Genomic DNA, 19,841 nt, shown 5'->3' on the forward strand with positions numbered 1-19,841 from the left:
CCAGAAAAACAGACGCAGTTGTGTTTTTATTAAATACTCTTCTGTTAAATAACATGTCCTGGACAGATGTCCTGATTTTCCCATGGGTTGCCAGGTCTCCACTATGTCAACATAAGAAACTACACAAAAACTGTGTAACACATACCCAGAGATTCTGTCCATTGAGAAAGGAGACGGAGTTCTTTGACTTTGCATAGGAACTGTGGTGCACATGCATTTTTCTTTTATTCATCATGTTTCAGGAAACTGCTAAGATGTACTTTTTTGTCTTCTTAATTTCAGGAAAGTGTAATAAGTAAAATGGAAAAAGAAGTTTTGAAAATATTCCCATTAATTCCTGTTAATTTCCATTAATTTCCATTAATTCTCATATATTCCCATTAATTCCCATAGAAAGTTTCCAGCCTTAAAAAATTACTGGAATTTTGCAACCCTAGTTATAAGTGAATGACTCAGGGTTGTGTGGCTGATGTGTAAGTGTAACTATAAACAGATATATAAAAAAGCTAAGAATAATTCACGCTTCTAGAGGAGGCTAACCAACTCTTAGGCGATAACAGTAACTCCACTTATAAATACATTATACATTACGCTGAGGACAATTCTAGAAAATAAGCTACTTTTTTTGATTACGCAAAAAAACAAGAAGTCAAAAAAGCCGGAGAAAGAGTTAAAATGGAGGACACAGGAAATGATGAATATGTAAATTCACCTCTCAAGAGAGGTTCAGGCTAAATGTCTTTCCTCTGAACTCCCTGCTATCTCTCTGCCTCACTTTCTCACGTGTTCGACGTTCAGTTTACATTACGCTCTCCAAAAGTCAGAGCAGAGAAACATCACTGTTGAGAGAGATGAGGAGAGAGTGAGAGAGAGAGTTACAGGGAAAGAGAGAGAGAGGGAAGTTTCGTGCTGATTGCTTTCACCAGAATGATGGAGTTTAGGATTCTTCGTACAGGACCGATGAAGACACTTCTGACTCAATAAAACTCCTTCAGGACAAAATGGTAAATCTTCAGTATATTTGGGTTACAATTTCAACTTAATATCATGTGTGCAGTTACACAGACACACACACACACATTAATGCCGTTATTATTTTACAGGTTATTTTAACATTTATTAAAATAAGATTTTTTAAACTTTTTTTATAGATAATTCAGTGGTTTAAATCCTGCAGGACTGAGTGTGTTGTGGTATTTGGTCATCTGGTAAATGTCCTAAAAGACAAGGCTGTGGTGTGGACAGTGTTTTCGCTGCGTAGCAATAAGCAACATGGTAACGCTTTAGATTAACACTCTGCTGACTGATTTATGTAACATGAACAAACCGAGTGGTTTGTATTGTATAATGCAGGATGTTCTTGGTGTTTAATCGGCAGAATGGTTTTGAACACCATTATTCATTTGTACTCAGTTTTAGCAGCAAGTGAAAGTTTCCTGTTTTACATGGTGTATCTTTCGGTGCTTTTCTTTGTTGAGAAATTTGCTTTTAAACAGATCAGTAACCTGTTTATCTTGACGTTGAGTTTATCCCACACCTCCTTCACTGATAATGACAGACACAGCTAGGCCACACCTCCTTCACTGATAATGACAGACACAGCTAGGCCACACCTCCTTCACTGATAATGACAGACACAGCTAGGCCACACCTCCTTCACTGATAATGACAGACACAGCTAGGCCACACCTCCTTCACTAATAATGACAGACACAGCTAGGCCACACCTCCTTCAATAATAATGACAGGCACATCTAGGCCACACCTCCTTCACTGATAATAACAGACACAGCTAGGCCACACCTCCTTCACTAATAATAACAGACACAGCTAGGCCACACCTCCTTCACTAATAATGACAGGCACAGCTAGGCCACACCTCCTTCACTGATAATGACAGACACAGCTAGGCTACACCTCCTTCACTAATAATGACAGGCACAGCTAGGCCACACCTCCTTCACTGATAATAACAGACACAGCTAGGCCACACCTCCTTCACTAATAATAACAGACACAGCTAGGCCACACCTCCTTCACTAATAATGACAGGCACAGCTAGGCCACACCTCCTTCACTGATAATGACAGACACAGCTAGGCCACACCTCCTTCACTGATAATGACAGACACAGCTAGGCCACACCTCCTTCACTGATAATGACAGACATAGCTAGGCCACACCTCCTTCACTAATAATAACAGACACAGCTAGGCCACACCTCCTTCACTAATAATAACAGGCACAGCTAGGCCACACCTCCTTCACTAATAATGACAGGCACAGCTAGGCCACACCTCCTTCACTAATAATAACAGACACAGCTAGGCCACACCTCTTTCACTGATAATGACAGACACAGCTAGGCCACACCTCCTTCACTAATAATAACAGACACAGCTAGGCCACACCTCCTTCACTAATAATGACAGGCACAGCTAGGCCACACCTCCTTCACTAATAATGACAGGCACAGCTAGGCCACACCTCCTTCACTAATAATGACAGGCACAGCTAGGCCACACCTCCTTTACTGATAATAACATGCACAGCTAGGCCACACCTCCTTCACTAATAATGACAGACACAGCTAGGCCACACCTCCTTCACTAATAATGACAGGCACAGCTAAGCCACACCTCCTTCACTAATAATGACAGGCACGGTTAGGCCACACCCCTTTCATTGCAATTGGCCAGCACAGTTAGGCCATGCCTCCTACACTGCAACTGAGACACACAGCTAGGCCACAGCTTCTTCACTATCAGGTAAATATCAGGTAAAACTAGGCCAACAAAATCTATTTTTCTGTGTAAAAGATTTCTGCTTTTTTTTTCTTTATCCATGAAATGTTAAGCCAAGTGAATAATTTTTCATTCAACTATTACTCTTACTTTAAGAAAGACAGAAAATGCTAATCACTGCCAAGGCTAATGAGAAAACAATACACTTTTGTGTTTTTAATCAACAGGGATTTGTTGGAATAACAGGTTTTCTGTTACCTGCTGGTCTTATTAACCTCAGTGTGTGTGTGTGTGTGTGTGTAGTATAATTACATGGTTCTTACTGTTTACAGGCAAAACTGCAGCCCAATATGCTAATGTGAAGATTAAACAGTCCTGAATGAAAGTGCAGTCAGTGTGAAACAGACTAATTCAATAAGTAATTACATGATGGCAAAAAAAAAAACAAATGAGGAAAATGAGAAAATGGATCATCTGTGAAATTTTCAGTTTACACATTAGATCCAGGAAATATACTGTAGATGATTTTTATTGACTGAAAGTAGCAGGAATGATGCATCACACATTAAACTGCGTTCGGTGTCAACAGTCTGGCGTGTCTGTGTTAGCTGGGAGTTTAGGAACTGCCATAGTGATGGACGACAGAACATTTCCGCTGACAAAATCTCGATCCGTTTATCAGCAGGACGAGTTTCAGTCTGGGAAGATGTGTGTGACATAAACACAGGAAACAGAATCATTTCCCTGTTTGGCTAAATGAGAACCTTCAGCTTTTAGCTGGAGATGGAATTAAAAGGAACTCTGGGACGGTAGATTTCATCTCTTTAATTTCTGTGGCGTGAGAGAGAGAGAGAGAGAGAGAGAGAGACATGCACACACACCCAGATAGAGAGATCCACACAGATAGAGAGAGAGAGAGACACACAGATAGAGAGAGAAACAGAGAGACAGAGACAGATAGAGACGCACACACACACACAGATAGAGATAGAGACAGATTTCAGTGTATGGGGATATACAGTCCAATGGAAAATATTATAAATTTTCTGAAAGATTGATCTTTGTCCTAACATTCTCTTTCCATTTTTTTCCATCTCACTGCTGTCTTAAATCATAAGATCTTAGAGCACTAGTTTTTTTTTTTACTCCACACAAGGTCCTGGTCAATCATTCGTTTGGTTGACGGATGGGTCTGAGGGTCAGAGGTCACAGGGAGCGCTTCTTTACGGCCTCTACAGGTCGAGATGAGTCAGGTGTAGCAGAGGCAGTGAGACAGCTGCAGGAAGGCGTTAGCGCTAAATTAGGACTTGGTGAAGACTGAGACGACAAACTAAAGATCATTTATTCAGCAAACTGAATCCTGCATCTGAGTGAAATTTAATAACTGATTTTAATGAACAGGTTCATTCGTTTCATTTATAGACATGAAACCAGTTTTTTAATACGCAGTTTATGCAAAGTATACTAAAAACAACTCATTTGCGTATTTAAAAGGTATTTGCTGCCAGGCAATTTTAGAAAATCATCTTGTTATTATTATTAAAAATAGCTTGTTAAGAAAGGCATCTAATTACTACATAAATACCTTATGAGAAAAAACAAAAGACCAAAATCATCTCATTATGATGAAAAAAATATTTGTCTATTACAAGAAAACATCACGAAAAGCATCGTGTTATTATAAGACAATGTTGCTATGGAATTAATATGTAATAAACGTGATATAAGTGATCTGTTTTTTACTGTACAGCTCACATGGTCACTACAGTGTATAAGCTTCTGTCATGTGGTGCAACTGACAGGATTAGATGCAGTTTATTTTACGCTTTAATCTCAATGAGATGTTTTCTAACATTAATGAGATTCTGTTGTCCTAACAATGAGATATTTTCTGAAAGTAACTGGATGCTAACAGGTTTGTTGATGCTAATAGTCAGACATTCACATAACAATTATTAAAATGCAATTTTTTAAAGGAATTATTTAAACTGGCTTTTTTCAAATTGTTCATTTTTCAAAAATAAAGTGGACTTTCATTTACACTAAACATTAAACAAAAGGTTAATTAACCATAAAAAAGGCATTGATATTTTTCTATCCTGATATGTGGGATGGAGCTGGTTGGTGAAGAGATGGTTATTTTGTATATATATATACCTGAGATTCTGGTCACTGTATGATTCAGTGATGATGCAACTTTTTCTCTGTTTTGTGAAATGGGATGTGATTTACAGGTTAATCGTCCAGCAGGTTTAGTGCGGCTCATATACGTGTTGTTAGATTAATGATAGATTGCTGTAAGGGTTGCTCAAATCTGTGTGATGATGAACCACTTGGTCATTATCCTTTATCCTGAAAAAAAGGATATGTGGATCCACTGTGACTGGGGACATGACAGGTGTGCTGAATTAAGACTACACTTAAAGAGGAAGTTGTGGGTCAAAAGGTCAGGAATCAGTGGGAATCAGTGGGAACGTGAAACCTCAGACTCTTCCAGCACTCTCACTGGCTTTTCACTTCTTTGTTTTTCAACAGAATTCATCAAATGGAAGGATTTTAAGCTTTAGCCTTTTCATGTGCTTTAAGCTCGACCTTCATATGCTGGCTGTGTCTGTTTTTAAATCTTACAAGTAACATTAACAAGGTGTCAATCATCAATGTCCACAAGTCTATCACCTCTAAAGCCTTTTTAGTTTTTTTTTTAGTTATACCCTGTGGTTCCCTACAAGGCCCGGCTTTGGATCCGTTTCTCCCACACTTCCTCCAGTTATTCCTAATACACACTTGGAATTAAGCAGTAAAAAAGAAAATATTCTGTATGGAGGTTAACTCTGGTGGCGCCATTGGAGGTTTTCCTTTTCTCTGGATGAAAACCTACGCTAGAAACTACACTGTAACTGCAATCCCTCTTCGCTTTAAAGAGGAATTCAGTCCACGGTGGATGAAGGTGAAGTTTGGAGCGAGTGTGTTGATGGATAGTTCACTAAGGTCTCGTCCCGTGGCCTTTATTCTATTTGTAATTGCAGCCGTGCATAATCCCTGTTCCTGAACAAGCGAAACTGAAGACCAGACATGCACTCCAGGCGTCTCATTTATCAGCCATGCCTACATGTAGTTTGGAGTGTAAACTGCTTTACTGATAGAATGTGATTTATTAACTTGTTCTTGCTCATGATGAGGTGTGTATATTTAAATCTACTCCTGACCATGTGTACACCGAAATGTCTAGTGCTAGGAAAAACACTGATTAGAAAGAGAAAAAAAACTGATTAGAAGGAAATCCCATAGGATGGAACCCAGAGGAAACCCATGAGGACCTGGGGAGGAGATGCAGAGAAATTCCACCCAGACAGGAATCTAGTCTTGGGATCCAATCTGAAATGTTAAATCTATTGCAAAACTTTAAGCTAGTTTGGACTGGTTAATTAGCTGATTTGTTTTCAGAGGAAACGCCAGAATATTTTGTTTAGAATGAATATACTGATGTTTTGTTCAGCTGGAAAACAAAATGAAGAAAGATTTCTTCATGGACCAAAACACTGTACTGAAGTGAATCAATCAAATGTGACAGTTTGCTTTTTGTGAACCCTTTCAGAGTCTCAAATGCTTGAATCAGATTAGACGTTGAGTACTGAGTCTAATCTGTTTCTTGTAGTATGTTCGGTGTTACCAAACTAGCTTCCTTTATTGTTCATTGATGAATTTGTTACACTTTTATATAAAGCAACATAGAACTCAATTGAGAAATTCAGACTTCTTGCTCAAGGGCCTAGATTTGGCACAGTGGCATTGGCTTGAAAACTTTCAACAATCAACAGTTTTACCTGCTACTTTAAGGGCTAAAAATGAACATGCTAATACCAGGGTATTTATAGATTACATGTTTTCATATGTTAAGCAAATTACTGTATTGCAAAAGCACCGACTCAAAAGAACATTTATATCTCAATTATCCAACCAGTAACGAAAAGGTTTCTATCTCCAGAACCCAGACTCCCTGGACTCCTCCATCCTGAGCACTCTCTCTGCTCTCTACCCTCCTTTTGAAGCTGCAGCTCCCACTGTCCTCAGCCAACTATTACATGTCTCTGAGGGTCTTTATGACGGCGATTCGCTTCAGTGCCTAACTGACTTCCTGATCCCAGCCAGACGACTCCTGGAGAGGGTCAGAGAGGCAGCTTGTGTGAGTATGAAAAGGTGGTGTCACAGCACAGACATGCAAGAATTAATCGCATTAAGTGAGGACTAAACCAACAATTCTACATTGTTATTTAATGAAGATTGACATATTCCAATAAAATAAAAAACTGTCCAGCAAACATGGAATGCTGATTCCATGCATGTACATTTTGGGCGTTTCTTTCTGAACATACCTTCCTTAAAATAAGCAGAACACGATCTGTCTTTGCACATGCATCAACTATTCATGTAGACCTCGGGAGCAGAGATCAGAAGCATACCTCTGACATCAAGAGCATTCCCTCACACTATTAGTGTAAATATCTATTTCACAAGTTTCTGTCGGTAATTATCTGAGTTTTTCTGTCTATACATTATATCCAACTAATAATACCACAGTCTCAGCATGATGTACCTTTTTGGGGGGGTTTTATTGTTTTGTTTTTTTATTATTATTTTTTGATGTACCTTAGTTTTAAGGGGTTTTTTTTACATTGAAGAAGGACCTTGTTTTATGTACATCTGGTTTTATATACGTTCTATATAAATCCAGGGAGAGTTTCTACTCTATGCTTCCTCTTGTAACCAGAGTAGAAATTCACTAGAGGTAGAGGGTTTGTATATAATGATCTCATTGAATATAACTAAAGTCAAACTACAAAGTCAAAACCTGATAATGTTTTTGTAATCATCTGTGCTACTTGATGGTGTGGATAAAAGAAATATACTTTATTGGAATTCTTATCAATTCAAAAAGCTTGAGTTGTCTTAACCTCATGTCCAAAAAGAAGTACCTTTGCTCAGTGATTGATTGATTCCCTGGGGGTTTTTTCCATTCATATTCCAACAAATCCTGCCTCTTGTGCTATGATTAGCTAGTAGTTCTTACCCACAAGCATTATAAAATTATGAAAAATGGAAATCCAACAAAAGAAAATGACAGGAATTTGTTTGGTTCATCATGGGTGGGAAAAACAATTCATGTTTCTTAGATGCTTCTATTTTTGCTACACCCATGTATGTGTGAACACATTTTCAAATATCGGGGTAAACTAGTTCTAGCCTCATTTTATGTTTACATAGAGCTAGAAGTAAATAAAGTATTCCAATATGGCAAGCGCCATTTAACTGTAACGTGAACGCATTATCAGAGAATTCCTCTTTTGTCCAGGTCCCATATTCAGACTTGCCGTTCCACTGTTCAGGCTGGCCGCTGTGCCTGTATGACCACATTGTAATCCATCTCGCTCCCATCAACCCACTGCTGCTGTCATTTGAAGACTTCTACTTACAGGTAGTGCCGTTTAAAAAGCAGTCAGCCTGTATCGTGGTTCGAAGTCTGTTGGATGAGGAGCAGCATGATTTGGAGGAAACTCCAATACCTGAGGACTTATTTAGCCGTATTTTCACCCAGGACTGGCTAAAAGAGCTCAATGTAGGCAGGCATGGAAAGCTGCTCCGTAACTGTGTGCTGGCTACTGAGCAGTGCTTAGTGAAGGTGCCTTGGGATCAGGTGGCCTACCCAGTGTTTGAAGACCAGTCACAACACATGGATTCTTCTGGTATTTCCAATCAACAGCAACCATTGAACGGACCTTCCTGGCAGGGTTATTCAGTTGAGACCAGGATCTGTCCCGCTAAGGATGGGATTGCAGTGTCTTTGTGCTTGGTAGACAGCTCCAGACAGAGTGAGATGAATCAAGCCATGCCTGAGGTGAGGCCACTTGGCTGGGTGTCTCCTAATACCTGGGACAGTCGCAGTAAAGCTTGTTTTGTGGATGAGGATGTAAACGATGTGGAACGTATCAAGGATTTTGGAGATTCTCAGACAAGTTCTCAGCTTAGAACGTGTTTGCAAAAGCCACACAAGGTCACACCTCCTGTAGGCCAGGGTCATGATCGTCCCACCTGCGGACGGACTGTAAGGTTTGCAGAGCAGCCTTGTACTCCTTGCCTGAGGAGGAAGCATGGACAAGGGACCAAGAACCAAGAATGCCGCTACAAGGAGTACTGCAGGGAAGAGCAATGTTCTGTTAGAAATGAACACAGGATAAAAGAACCAGTTATTTCTGAAAGACCAGTGAGAAAAGATCATCTTCACAGACCAGTTCTGAAACTGTTTCCAGAGATACAAACTATAAATAATAACTTCAGTGAAAATCATAGAAAGTTTACTGATGATTCTCAGGGTATCTTGGCAGACATGACAGAACTGAGTGAAGGAATCATTGCCTGTATCACCCCAAACATGACTGAAACAGAACCTGAGAAAAGTCGCACTGTTTTCCGAGGATATCCCAGTGAGGGAAAATCGGACAGCAAGACTGATGTGACCCCAAGGTTACATGTAGATCATGGGGAAAAAAACACTTCATGTGGTCTGGTTTCACCAAAGTTAAGCAGACGAAAGCAACCAGTGCAAGGTAAGACCAATTCAAGGTTCTTTAAAGGTTCTCCCCTGTTTTATTTAAGATGCATTTCAATTATTGGAATATTGGTCAAAGAATAAAAAAATGGATACATTTACATGTTGCCAAGATTGCGTACATGTGTGTTCCTTATACATATTTCCTCTAGAAGAAGCTCAGGACCATAGAAATCTTCCCCTTCTAGCTAAGGGACCTCACACAAATAAAACTGTATCCTCGTTACATCATACCGATATAAAAAAGCCTGGAAAGAGATCACAATTCCTAGCTCCATCTGATCCAGAGACCAGCCTCCTGCAAGCAGGACTATCTTGCCTGACAGGTAAAAAATCTGTCAAATTAAATAAAAATGAGTTTTAAACAAAAGGTTAGATAACAAACAATTCTGATCAGACTTTCAAGCATGTGCAATCGTTGTCATCAAGTTCACTTAGAACTTAAGAATATTTGAAAGTTCTTAGTTCATTCCAACCTTTACCATCCTAATCCGATGTCCATAACTTTGCAATGTAATGGATACAACTCTGTGTCTCCTCCTCAGGTGGCAGAGATCACACAAACAGAGTAGTGGTGGAGGTTTATGGTGATCATCAGCACTGGGGGTCTCCTTTGCTGTCCAGCAGGGCGCTATGTAAACTTCTGCTTTACTTCCATACAATCACTAGGTATGAAATGTTCCTCACGATGGTTTTAATATGATACTTCATAGCAACCACATCAAGACAGACCATCATTTTACTAGAATACTTCATGGTAACTATGATACTGCCATGCATTTGTATGGTATGTCATGGTAACCATGCTACTACCATAGTTCTATTATGGTACCCAATGGCAACCATGGGGGCTAGGATTAGCTAATGGTTTTAGCATATGTATCAACTATAACATAATCATGGTTATGATATGGAACTTCATGCCAACTATGATACTACCATGATATTCCAATGGGACATCATGCTACCAACACGACTACAGCGGTTAGACTATGGTACTACATTCTAAACAAGATACTACATGGATTTATTAAGGGACTTCATACTAATATGACATTATAAAGGTTTTACTGTGGCAACCATGATACTTCTCGTTTGGTACTATTCTGACTATGGCATATTACCATGGTTTTACTACTGTGCTCCACGGCAACAATGAAATTATGATACTGCAGCTTCAGTTTGGCACATTAATGTAATGTTGATAGTCCAGTGGTTTGACCACAGTACTTCATGGTAACTATGAAACCAACATGGTTTTACTGTGGTACTGAAAAACAACATGGGTTCAATATGATATTTCATTGTACTTTTAATACTGCAGAGTATAACTTAACCCTTTATAAAGCAAATCTACACAAAATATTTCCAAACAGGAAGGATGAGAGAGAGTTTGGAATGACGGTTGTGTATGACAGCCGCAAGATACCACCACACCCAGAATTCTTTGAAGCTCTGCAGATGGTGCAGGTGAGTGCTTGTGTAGTCCAGTTTAAAAGAGAATCACTGGTGTGTTGTTAGCATTAAATAACACCTTTATCAAGGTTAGGAGGTTAGATTACTTTGACGAATATTGGCAATGTGCCAGCAATCACCATAACACGTGAAACTGCCTAAAAAAAAGCTCAGCTAAATTGGTTTGCCAGATTGTTCACTTGATTTACAGTGCTGTATTTTTTACTGTAATTTTCCTGTATTGGTCACAAATCCAACATATACTTGTGTTATCGTACAACTGTAAATCAAAAAATTGAGTTAGCTAATTATACAGATTAATTATACAAGCATTATTGTCTGTTATGTTCATATTTATTTATTTATTTATTTTTATCATTTCTGCTGTTTCCTCATTTTGGACTGTGGTGTAAATGGGCATCATTTTTCCCAACCTCCACCCTTGAGGGCTTTCACATGGTCCCATTTTTTATTCCAGCTCCCAATTCAATCTGTATTAAATGACAAGGCTTACGTGACAGAGAATAATCTCCTTTGCTTCTGTGTAGAAATTTTGCCTTTGGTGTTTTTCTTTGAATTATTTAGGAGCAGAATCCAAAAGCAGTCCACAGTGTTCTACTGCTGATCAGTAAGGAGAAAAGTTATAGCTCCAGGAAATACCCCGGAGACATGGTATGGGGCTTTTGAATTATTGAGTCACAATAATATTAACATATATAATTATATCCTCATATATATATAAAAGCATTATCAAGTATTATACATAGAGATAATAAAAGCACAACACGCTACCTTATAAATCCCTCTCATTTTTAATGTAGGAGGTCGTGACATCCCTGAAAGCTCTTCACAGATATATAGACTACAGCCAGCTGAGCCCAGCCCTGGAAGGCACTTTTCTTTACAGTCACAGAAACTGGCTGCACCTTCATCAGGTTAGTTTTATCATGAGCATTATAAATCACAGGATATAAATTTCTCATAACTACTTCTTATTAAAAAATTGCACAGGCTATAAATTCTGTTGTCTGATTTATAGGAACTGTATCCATTTGTGTTTGCCATGAAGGAAGCATCAAATTTGCTTCTAGAAGCCATAAGGAAGTTAGAAGGGGTCCATAAAATAGACACAGCTCAGGTATAGTTCAAATCCAGCATCAGTGTCTGTGTTTATGTGGCCTACTGTTACTGTTACCAGCCAGCAGCCGCTTATATTTTCTTATAATGGGTTCTATACTTTTTATACTTTTACTAATATTGCTACATTGACTGGAATGCAAGTAAAATAAATTAGCTCCTGTTATCAGTTAGGTTACAGCAGCTATGTGAGGTTTGTGTATAGAAAAATGCTGCAAAAACATGCTATGCCAGCACCTTCTCCTACTGAAGGACATATTCAGTTTTTGTGTCCTGATCAATTTTTATTTCTGTTTTTAAAGGATGTACAGCAGTGCATTAATGACCAAAGGGTTCTAATAAAGGATGTACTTGAAGACACCCAATTAGTTACCTTACAAAAGGAAAGCGGAGCCTTGTTGGCCAGGTTGAGATGGGAGAGTGATGCAAGAGGAGTGCACTACGAGACAAGCTGGTAATGCTAAAGTGCTACTCTAATGTGTCAATCTAACAGGGATACCCTGCAGGTCTAACAAAGTTGAACACCATGGTATCATTCTAGTACATTCTCAGTAATACTGAATAATTTAAAAAAATCTCTGGTATCTTTTTCCAGTAAGGTCATGGATACTGTGGATGCCCTCTACAGTGAGGTAGAGGAACATGTTCATGTGTTGGTGAGAAGATCCAATATATCATTTCAACACCTTGGCTTCTTGCTACATCTCAGGAAGATGGAATCAAGGTTTATGGAGGTATCCAATCACAATCATAAATCTAACTGACTAACATTCCAGGAATTCACTGGACCACTAGAATAGAAAAATCTTGAATGATTCTTAATTGCCATTTTAGAGTTTAGAACCTGTGTTGGCTTTTTCCAGATTAAGGAGTGGTTTGATGTGGAGGGAGAGAGACGTATACTTGAGGCTGAATCTGCAGAGGAACCAAGCAGGAGCTTTGAGGAGATTCTCCAATGCTTAACCGCTGTCCTCTCTGAAGCTAATGTAGTCATTCATTCCTGACTCTTAATCAACTTAATTACATCAAATAAAACAAAACAAATTCATGAAATCATAATATTTTCCTCTTACTATGGTTCAACCTGAATGAATTTGTGTTATATATGTTTTACAGGAGCATAAGCTTCAGGCGATGATGTTACTAAATGAAGCAGAATGTACTCAGGGACCAAACTATCCCGAGACGGAAGTGTTCAATATAATGATATCTACATTCAAATCCAACTTGTCTGAATTTCTCTCTCAAGCAGAGCAGTACTGTGATGAGCTGAAGACCATGCTAACTTTGTGCCACTTCTGTGAGAGGGTAAGTTTCCTTTTTTTTTAGCAGACCTCTGTCTTTCTTTTGGACCTCCAGATAGTCAAGAAACTGCTTTTAGGCCAAGCTTAACAGTTACCAAAGAATTTTTGCAAATGTTGGTTAGACATTTAGATTTTTACAGGATAAAACTGAGACTGTGGTCATCTAAAGTCATTAGACCAAGAAAGGTACAATATTAGGGGTCAAATCAAGGGAAACCAAGACAGCGAGGAAATCTGTCAATTTAAGGGCCAATTTAATAAAAATCCATGGACTTCTCTGGTTAGTTGGTGTTCGCTGGGGTTGTTGTCATATAATCTAATCACTGTATTCCCTTCTTACTTTGACAGGCAGCTGAGGTGGCCACAGACTGCTCTCAGCAATTGGAACAAGAGAGACTGCAGTACATGAATCATCAAGAGAAATGGGCTACTCTTCAGGGATGCCATGAAAAGCTCAGCCAGTTTTCCCCTGAACACTTCCAAGAGGCAAAGACCCAGGCCGGCTCATTGCAGAACTCTTGGGGGAAGAAGGTGTGGAACTTGACTTGGCTAAGGTGTCAGGAGGTCAGTCGGCAACTGGAGGACATCCTGCAGGAGTTGGAGCAAGAACAAAAACCTTCAGTACCTGTATCTTTACACTATCAATGGCACAGTAATGCAGGGCAGGAGAGCACTGATGTAGGAGCAATGCTTCCACAGCCTGACACACATCAGAACCAACTTGAATGCACAGAAGTCAAGGTCCGGAATAACCGAGACAGCATCCATGGCACAGTGTCCTGCTTCAACATCAGCTTCAGGCAATCCCGTAAAGGACGTAAAGTTTCCAAAATGGCTCCAGTTGCAGATACTGACCAGAAGTCAACCAGAAAAACAACCCATGACCACAGGCAAGCAACAGTTGCAGGTTCTGACACAGTTGGTTGCCAGTGGTTCAGCTGGCACCACAATTCAACCAAATACACTAAGGAGGACTCTTCTTCCTATAAGATTCAGATCCTACCATCTACATTCACTGAATCTAAGACCTCACCACTCATCTGCACCAATTCCCAAATCTTAATACCTACCTGCTCTGGACCTCAGACATCAGTGCTCCAAAACCCAATACCACTCTTTGGTAGCTCCTCCTACTCTGAAGAAAATGCTAGGTGGAAGAATGAAGCAGCAAACAACATTTCAAGTCCTGGCATGGAAAGCAGTAATATGTATGATTGCAATAATATTGTTAGAACATACACCGATCAGGCGTAACATTATGACCCCTGACAGGTGAAGAGAATAACACATTATCTGTGTGTGGGAAATTAGGTAAAAAGTGAACATTTTCTCCCCAAAGTTGATGTGATAGAAGCAGGAAAAATGGCAAGTGTAAGGATTTGGGCTAAATTGTGACGGCTAGACGACCGGATCAGAGCATCTCAGAAACTACAGCTCTTGTGGGGTGTTCCCGGTCTGCAGGTCTATTAAAAGTATCCTTAACATCCTGCATGTTCTTAATGTCCTGTAAGTATCCTTTAAACCTTGCAACTTACAGGACTTAAGACTTAAGAAGGATCTGCTTCTAACATCTTGGTGCCAGATACCATAACACACCTTCAGGGATCTAGTGGAGTCCATTCCTCGATAGGTCAGGACTGTTTTGGCAGCAAAAGGTGGACCAACACAATATTAGGCAGGTGGTCATAATGTTATGCCTGATAGGTGTAAGATATTAGTTACAAGAGATTTTAGGAAATGAACAGATCTATTACTCTGAAGTAATATTTGATTCCATGCTAGAGAAGGTTTCATTTCTTTGTTTATGTTTAAATAACCAACACAATTACAAATTAAAGAATTTAAATAGTCTATAGTTATATGACTAGTCCATCTGACTTTTCTACTATTTTTGCTCTTTCCCAGTTTGAGTCACATTCACAGATACAGATCTGCATCCATGAGTTATAATCCTCCACCTGTGAGCACATTTCAGCTGTATTTGTAAGAAAATATCTTCTGAAATCCCAGTTTCTTTCGTAGGAGGCTGCAATGCATCATGGAGGAATTGCTGCTGACAGAGCTGGAGTATGTAAGATCTCTGGCTTACATCCTGACTCATTATCTCCCCCTGCTGGCCCAGCCAGATGTGCCCCCAGACCTGAGAGGCCAGCGTGGAAGGATCTTTGGGAACCTTGAGAACCTATATGCCTTCCACTGCCACTACTTCCTGCAGGAACTTGAGGCTTGCCGGACCGAACCACTCCAAGTGGGCCGCTGCTTCCTCAGACATGTGAGTTCCTCCGACTCAGGGCTGATGTTTTTTTTTTTATTTTTTGATGTTTGATTTTTTTTTACTGTAATATATTATTTCTTTTCTGCAATGATTTTTGTTGTTCTTGGGTCATTTCATTTGGGTGCAGAGAGAGAATTTTGGGTTGTACGCTCTCTACAGCAAGAACAAGCCTCAGTCAGACGCTCTGATCCAACAGCACAAGTTCTTCAAGGTGAGGAATGTCTAGAACAAAGTAGACTTAAATGTAACCATCATATCGGTCATTAGCTCAGAGAAGAGCTGTTCTTTGTGGGTCATCTAACAAATCTAAGATAATATAATGTAAGATTACTACTCAGTACTAATCAATGTAATTCCAAACAGGTTAATTTAATTCTCCAGACAGACCTGAGAACCTGAATGTTAACTGTAAATTGAAACTGCTCTTGCTTTTCCAATAGAATTCAGATGTTTTAGAGTAGGCAAGTCTTTGGGGAGTGTGGATTTGAAGGAGTATATTCTGGTAATTAAGGTGAAGCTACTTTGGCTGAACCACAATAGGAATGATCAAGTTGAACATCATTTGATCTAACGTAATCAGCTGACGTATACAAAAGTAGCAGTTCTGTCATCTAAATAAAGCAAGAAAACTTGCTTATTTGTTCAGTATGGCTTTGTATTCCTGCAGAGTAAGCAGCTGGAGCTGGGAGACAGCATGGATCTGTCCTCCTACCTGCTGAAGCCAGTACAGAGGATCAGTAAGTACAGCCTGCTGCTGCAGGAGATGCTGGAGGAATGTGGATCAGCACACGACGCAGAACGCAAAGAGATCCAGGGTGCTGCCGAGGTGGTCCGATTCCAGCTACGCCACGGAAACGACCTGCTCACCATGGACGCCATCCAGGACTGTGATGTGAGTAAAAAAAGCGGAAGCCTCAGAGTCTGGTGAGGGAACGGCTGTTATTTCCCAGATGTTTCACAACTCTGGATCTGATGACTACTCCTTTTCTGTTTCTGTAGGTGAACTTGCAGGAACAAGGCCAGTTAATTCGCCAAGATGACCTCTACATAACATTTCGCAAGAAGCGTGCTTTGCGTCGAGTGTTTCTGTTCCAGGATCTTATTCTGTTCACCAAGACAAAGAAAACGCACCGTGGAGATGATGTGTATGTCTACAAACAGTCTTTCAAGGTACATTACTTCAAGTTACACTTTCACTGAAACTTTAAAGTGTATTTTTTTACAGAATGAGTTTAATATATAAAGCCTGTTATATATCTGCTGATCGATTATTATGTAAAATGACTGGTACATAATTGATGTAACTTCTCAGTACGTATCCACTGCATGTCTGTGTATTTGATTTTGTTCCACCTGTCATGCGTCGATTTGAAAAACAGACATGTGACATAGGACTAACCCAGAACTGTGGACAGAGTGGCTTGTGCTTTGAGATCTGGTTCAGAAGAAGAAGAGCTCAGGACACATATACGCTTCAGGCAGAGAGACAGGACATGAAAGAGGCCTGGACTGCAGACCTGGAGCGCATTCTGTGGGAACAGGCCCTGAAGAACAGAGGTGAGGTACAGAGAGAGGAAGAGCAAAAGAGAGAGATTTCCTCTCACTCACACAGTGCTTTAACAACTTTGTGAACTGTAATTTAATCTTTACAAATGGATTTGCTTTGCAGAGTTGCGGAGACAGGAGCAGGTGTTCATGGGAATGGGTAGTAAACCTTTCATGAAAATTCAACCTAAAGAAGCAGATGTCCATAACAGAACCATCACTTCTTTTTTCCAAGAAGGAGGTATCTCTCAAAATCCAGGTTTATGATCAAATCACTATAGGGTTTCTGTATGGATCTATGATATTAACTTTTAAAAAATAATGAAGTTTGGCATATTGGATATCTGCTCAATTTTGTGCCACTTTCAATAAGTGGAGGCAGAAATGTACCAAAAATCTGAAGATTATATAGATACATGAATATTATAGGACTCGATCAAGGTCTCTGGAAAAAAGGTACTTGTAGAAAATGCTATGTTAGCTTTGTACTGTATGTCCATATACTGTATACAAAAGTTAATCATTGTCTTGACTGTGAATATGTTCCTTTGAAATTTAGTTTTTCAACCATTTTGTTATTTTTTTTTGTAACAGAGACTGAAGGATTAAAATCTCCAAATCTCACAACACCCAGACACCAAAGCGACACATCGCTGCCTCGGCCAGAATCCATAGGCTCAACCTCAGGCAGTCAATCATCTTCCTCCTCAGGCAGAGGGTCTTTGTCCCCTAGCGGTTTCCGAGAAAACCCGGTGCCTGAAAACGGCCATGGAGCTCAGATACCTCGGCTGAGCCATCAGAACAACTGCCATGGTACATAATCAAGTTTCCTCCTCAAGCTAAAAGACACAAAACTGTCAGTCAACAAGACATATGGTGTCTCATGATTGCTTCATGTGGCTGATTGACTATGTTTAGAGTAAAGGAAGCACTGTAGAATAGTCATTTTCTTATAAATGACTCATTTGAATGTTCTTACTGTGCTTTGTCGATGCTGTCATTCACCCTCACTCCCTCGCCTTGTGATCGTACAGTGATGATATCTTGTGTTATGGTGCATTTTCCCAGTTCAGTTTTCATTCCCAAATAATATCTTTTGTCAACGAGGATGCCGTAGGACATCTGTATCATTTTTTCTCCTCCTCTGTTTCCTCTTCCGAAGCGAGCATAGAGTCTCCGGGTCCATACGGATCACGTGTGTGTAGTTCCTCAGGTTCCTGCAGTGCTACAGGAGGGAGGTTTACAACGCCTGCTGGTCCCCAGATGCAGCAAACATCACCTGCTCTATCCCGAAAAAAGGGCCTCAGTAGCACAACACATAAAATACATGCCTCTTATTTCTCAGAAGGTTAGAGAACGGATTTGCGGATTCACTGTTTACGATGCTGCCATTTGTTCTGAATATATTGTATGCTTAACTGTCACTTTTTCCCAACATACAAATTCCATACAACTTCTAGGGTGGCCTGTTTTAGCAACCAAGAACCACCAAATGTTTCTGAATAAATATTCTGTTTTTGCCTGTTCATTTATTTTGGCATCGAAATCGCCGTAAGAACACAATTTTATGTAACTTTCGTCTCTAAGACACAACCTTGATTGTACTAACTATCAAACTTAAATAGCTGAAGTCCAGACGGATATTATTTTCAGAATTATTGCTATCCTTTATTTAAAAATATTTTTCTATTTATAGAATAAATCTATTCATTCTATTTATATTTCTCAAAGAAATTACAATAATTCAAACAGGAGAGACGGGTTACCTTTTACTTTTTTTAAATCATATTTCCTTTTCATATAATTTGCAAAAGTAAGGAATGTGTATATTGAAAAAGCAACATTTCTATTCAGTTCTATGTGAAACTATATATTCTTTCTTAATCACTCTGCTTGGAAGTCTGTTGCTGTCACCTGATAGCATATCCTGTTGCTGTGGGGATTTCACCTGATGTTACAGGCATGTGCAGGCATATAATCATCATACATCACCGTAGTGAAAAGTAAACAACGCTCAAAAAAGCCGTCGACCTTCACGCATCAGGTAACTGATCATTCCACTGAAGTGTGTGCAGGAAGACTGAAGCTTACATAGGGAACAAGTGGAACAATTTCACACAACAAAAGCACAGCACTGATTAAAGCATAGTCCATATTCTGATTGTATTTTAATGCTGGAAAAACAGTTTGCTGAACAAATAAATGATAAGAATACATGTTATTGGATAGAGGAGTTTTATTAAAATGTTATATCCCTATAAAATGTTATAGGGATTTTCTAAAGCCTTTATATATCAGAGTAACAGTTATTTTACAATTTTTTTAAAACACTTTTCTATTTGAATAAAAATAAATTAATTAATTCATTAATTAATAATAATAATAATAATAATAATAATAATAATAAAACACTTTACATTGCTCTTGTATAGCATCTTTTTCTGCATGTGTATAACTGAATCCATTTGCTGAACAAAATCACATGTATTTACTCTTCATGAGAAAGCCAAATATTTCTGTGTAAAATAAAATTTAAAAAACTGTTAAAAAATAAAGTATTATTGGGTAAACGACTGGTTTCCTTTCTTCATATTTATAATGACCTGAAATCAAGTGTACTCTTTGTTTGAAAGGTTGTTCAATGAGGTCATTTAAATGGAAGATGTCGAGTTACACTGGATTTCTAAACGATCTCGGTTAGAACTTTCAGGTTTGCAGAAGACTTTTAGCATATATATAGACTTATAACAGAATTTGGAGGTGTTATCCTTATACAC

General features: G+C 39.1%; 1 protein-coding gene across 5 annotated transcripts; it reads left to right on the forward strand.

Annotated features, from left to right (window-relative positions):
- The first annotated feature begins 785 nt into the window (after positions 1-785).
- si:dkey-65j6.2 (uncharacterized protein KIAA1755) lies at positions 786-19,603 on the forward strand. 5 transcript variants are annotated; one of them, XM_058409250.1, is made up of 22 exons: positions 786-1,004; positions 6,730-6,927; positions 8,095-9,346; positions 9,501-9,674; positions 9,894-10,017; positions 10,725-10,818; positions 11,389-11,475; positions 11,625-11,738; positions 11,843-11,941; positions 12,243-12,394; positions 12,536-12,674; positions 12,804-12,926; positions 13,057-13,248; positions 13,593-14,134; positions 15,267-15,516; positions 15,647-15,730; positions 16,187-16,411; positions 16,519-16,689; positions 16,899-17,076; positions 17,189-17,323; positions 17,659-17,877; positions 18,227-19,603. In XM_058409250.1, the coding sequence occupies exons 1-22, from the start codon at positions 1,002-1,004 to the stop codon at positions 18,415-18,417; spliced, it is 4,746 nt and encodes a 1,581-aa protein (XP_058265233.1). In that variant the 5' UTR covers positions 786-1,001; the 3' UTR covers positions 18,418-19,603. The 5 variants fall into 5 exon arrangements, with proteins under 5 accessions (XP_058265233.1, XP_058265231.1, XP_058265234.1 ...); XM_058409248.1 differs by having other exon boundaries at positions 9,504-9,674; positions 13,593-14,452; XM_058409247.1 differs by having other exon boundaries at positions 787-1,004; positions 13,593-14,452.
- The last annotated feature ends 238 nt before the right edge of the window (positions 19,604-19,841 follow it).

The sequence above is a fragment of the Hemibagrus wyckioides genome, linkage group LG15 (assembly GCF_019097595.1).
Source record: "Hemibagrus wyckioides isolate EC202008001 linkage group LG15, SWU_Hwy_1.0, whole genome shotgun sequence".
Lineage (NCBI taxonomy): Eukaryota > Metazoa > Chordata > Actinopteri > Siluriformes > Bagridae > Hemibagrus > Hemibagrus wyckioides.

Bases quoted from the DNA above. Each gene is read 5' to 3' on its own strand.
- si:dkey-65j6.2 (XM_058409247.1), top strand. The intron at 15,731-16,186 runs GTGAGGAATGTC...GTATTCCTGCAG, and splicing joins AACAGCACAAGTTCTTCAAG to AGTAAGCAGCTGGAGCTGGG. The intron at 17,324-17,658 runs GTTTATGATCAA...TTTTTGTAACAG, and splicing joins AGGTATCTCTCAAAATCCAG to AGACTGAAGGATTAAAATCT.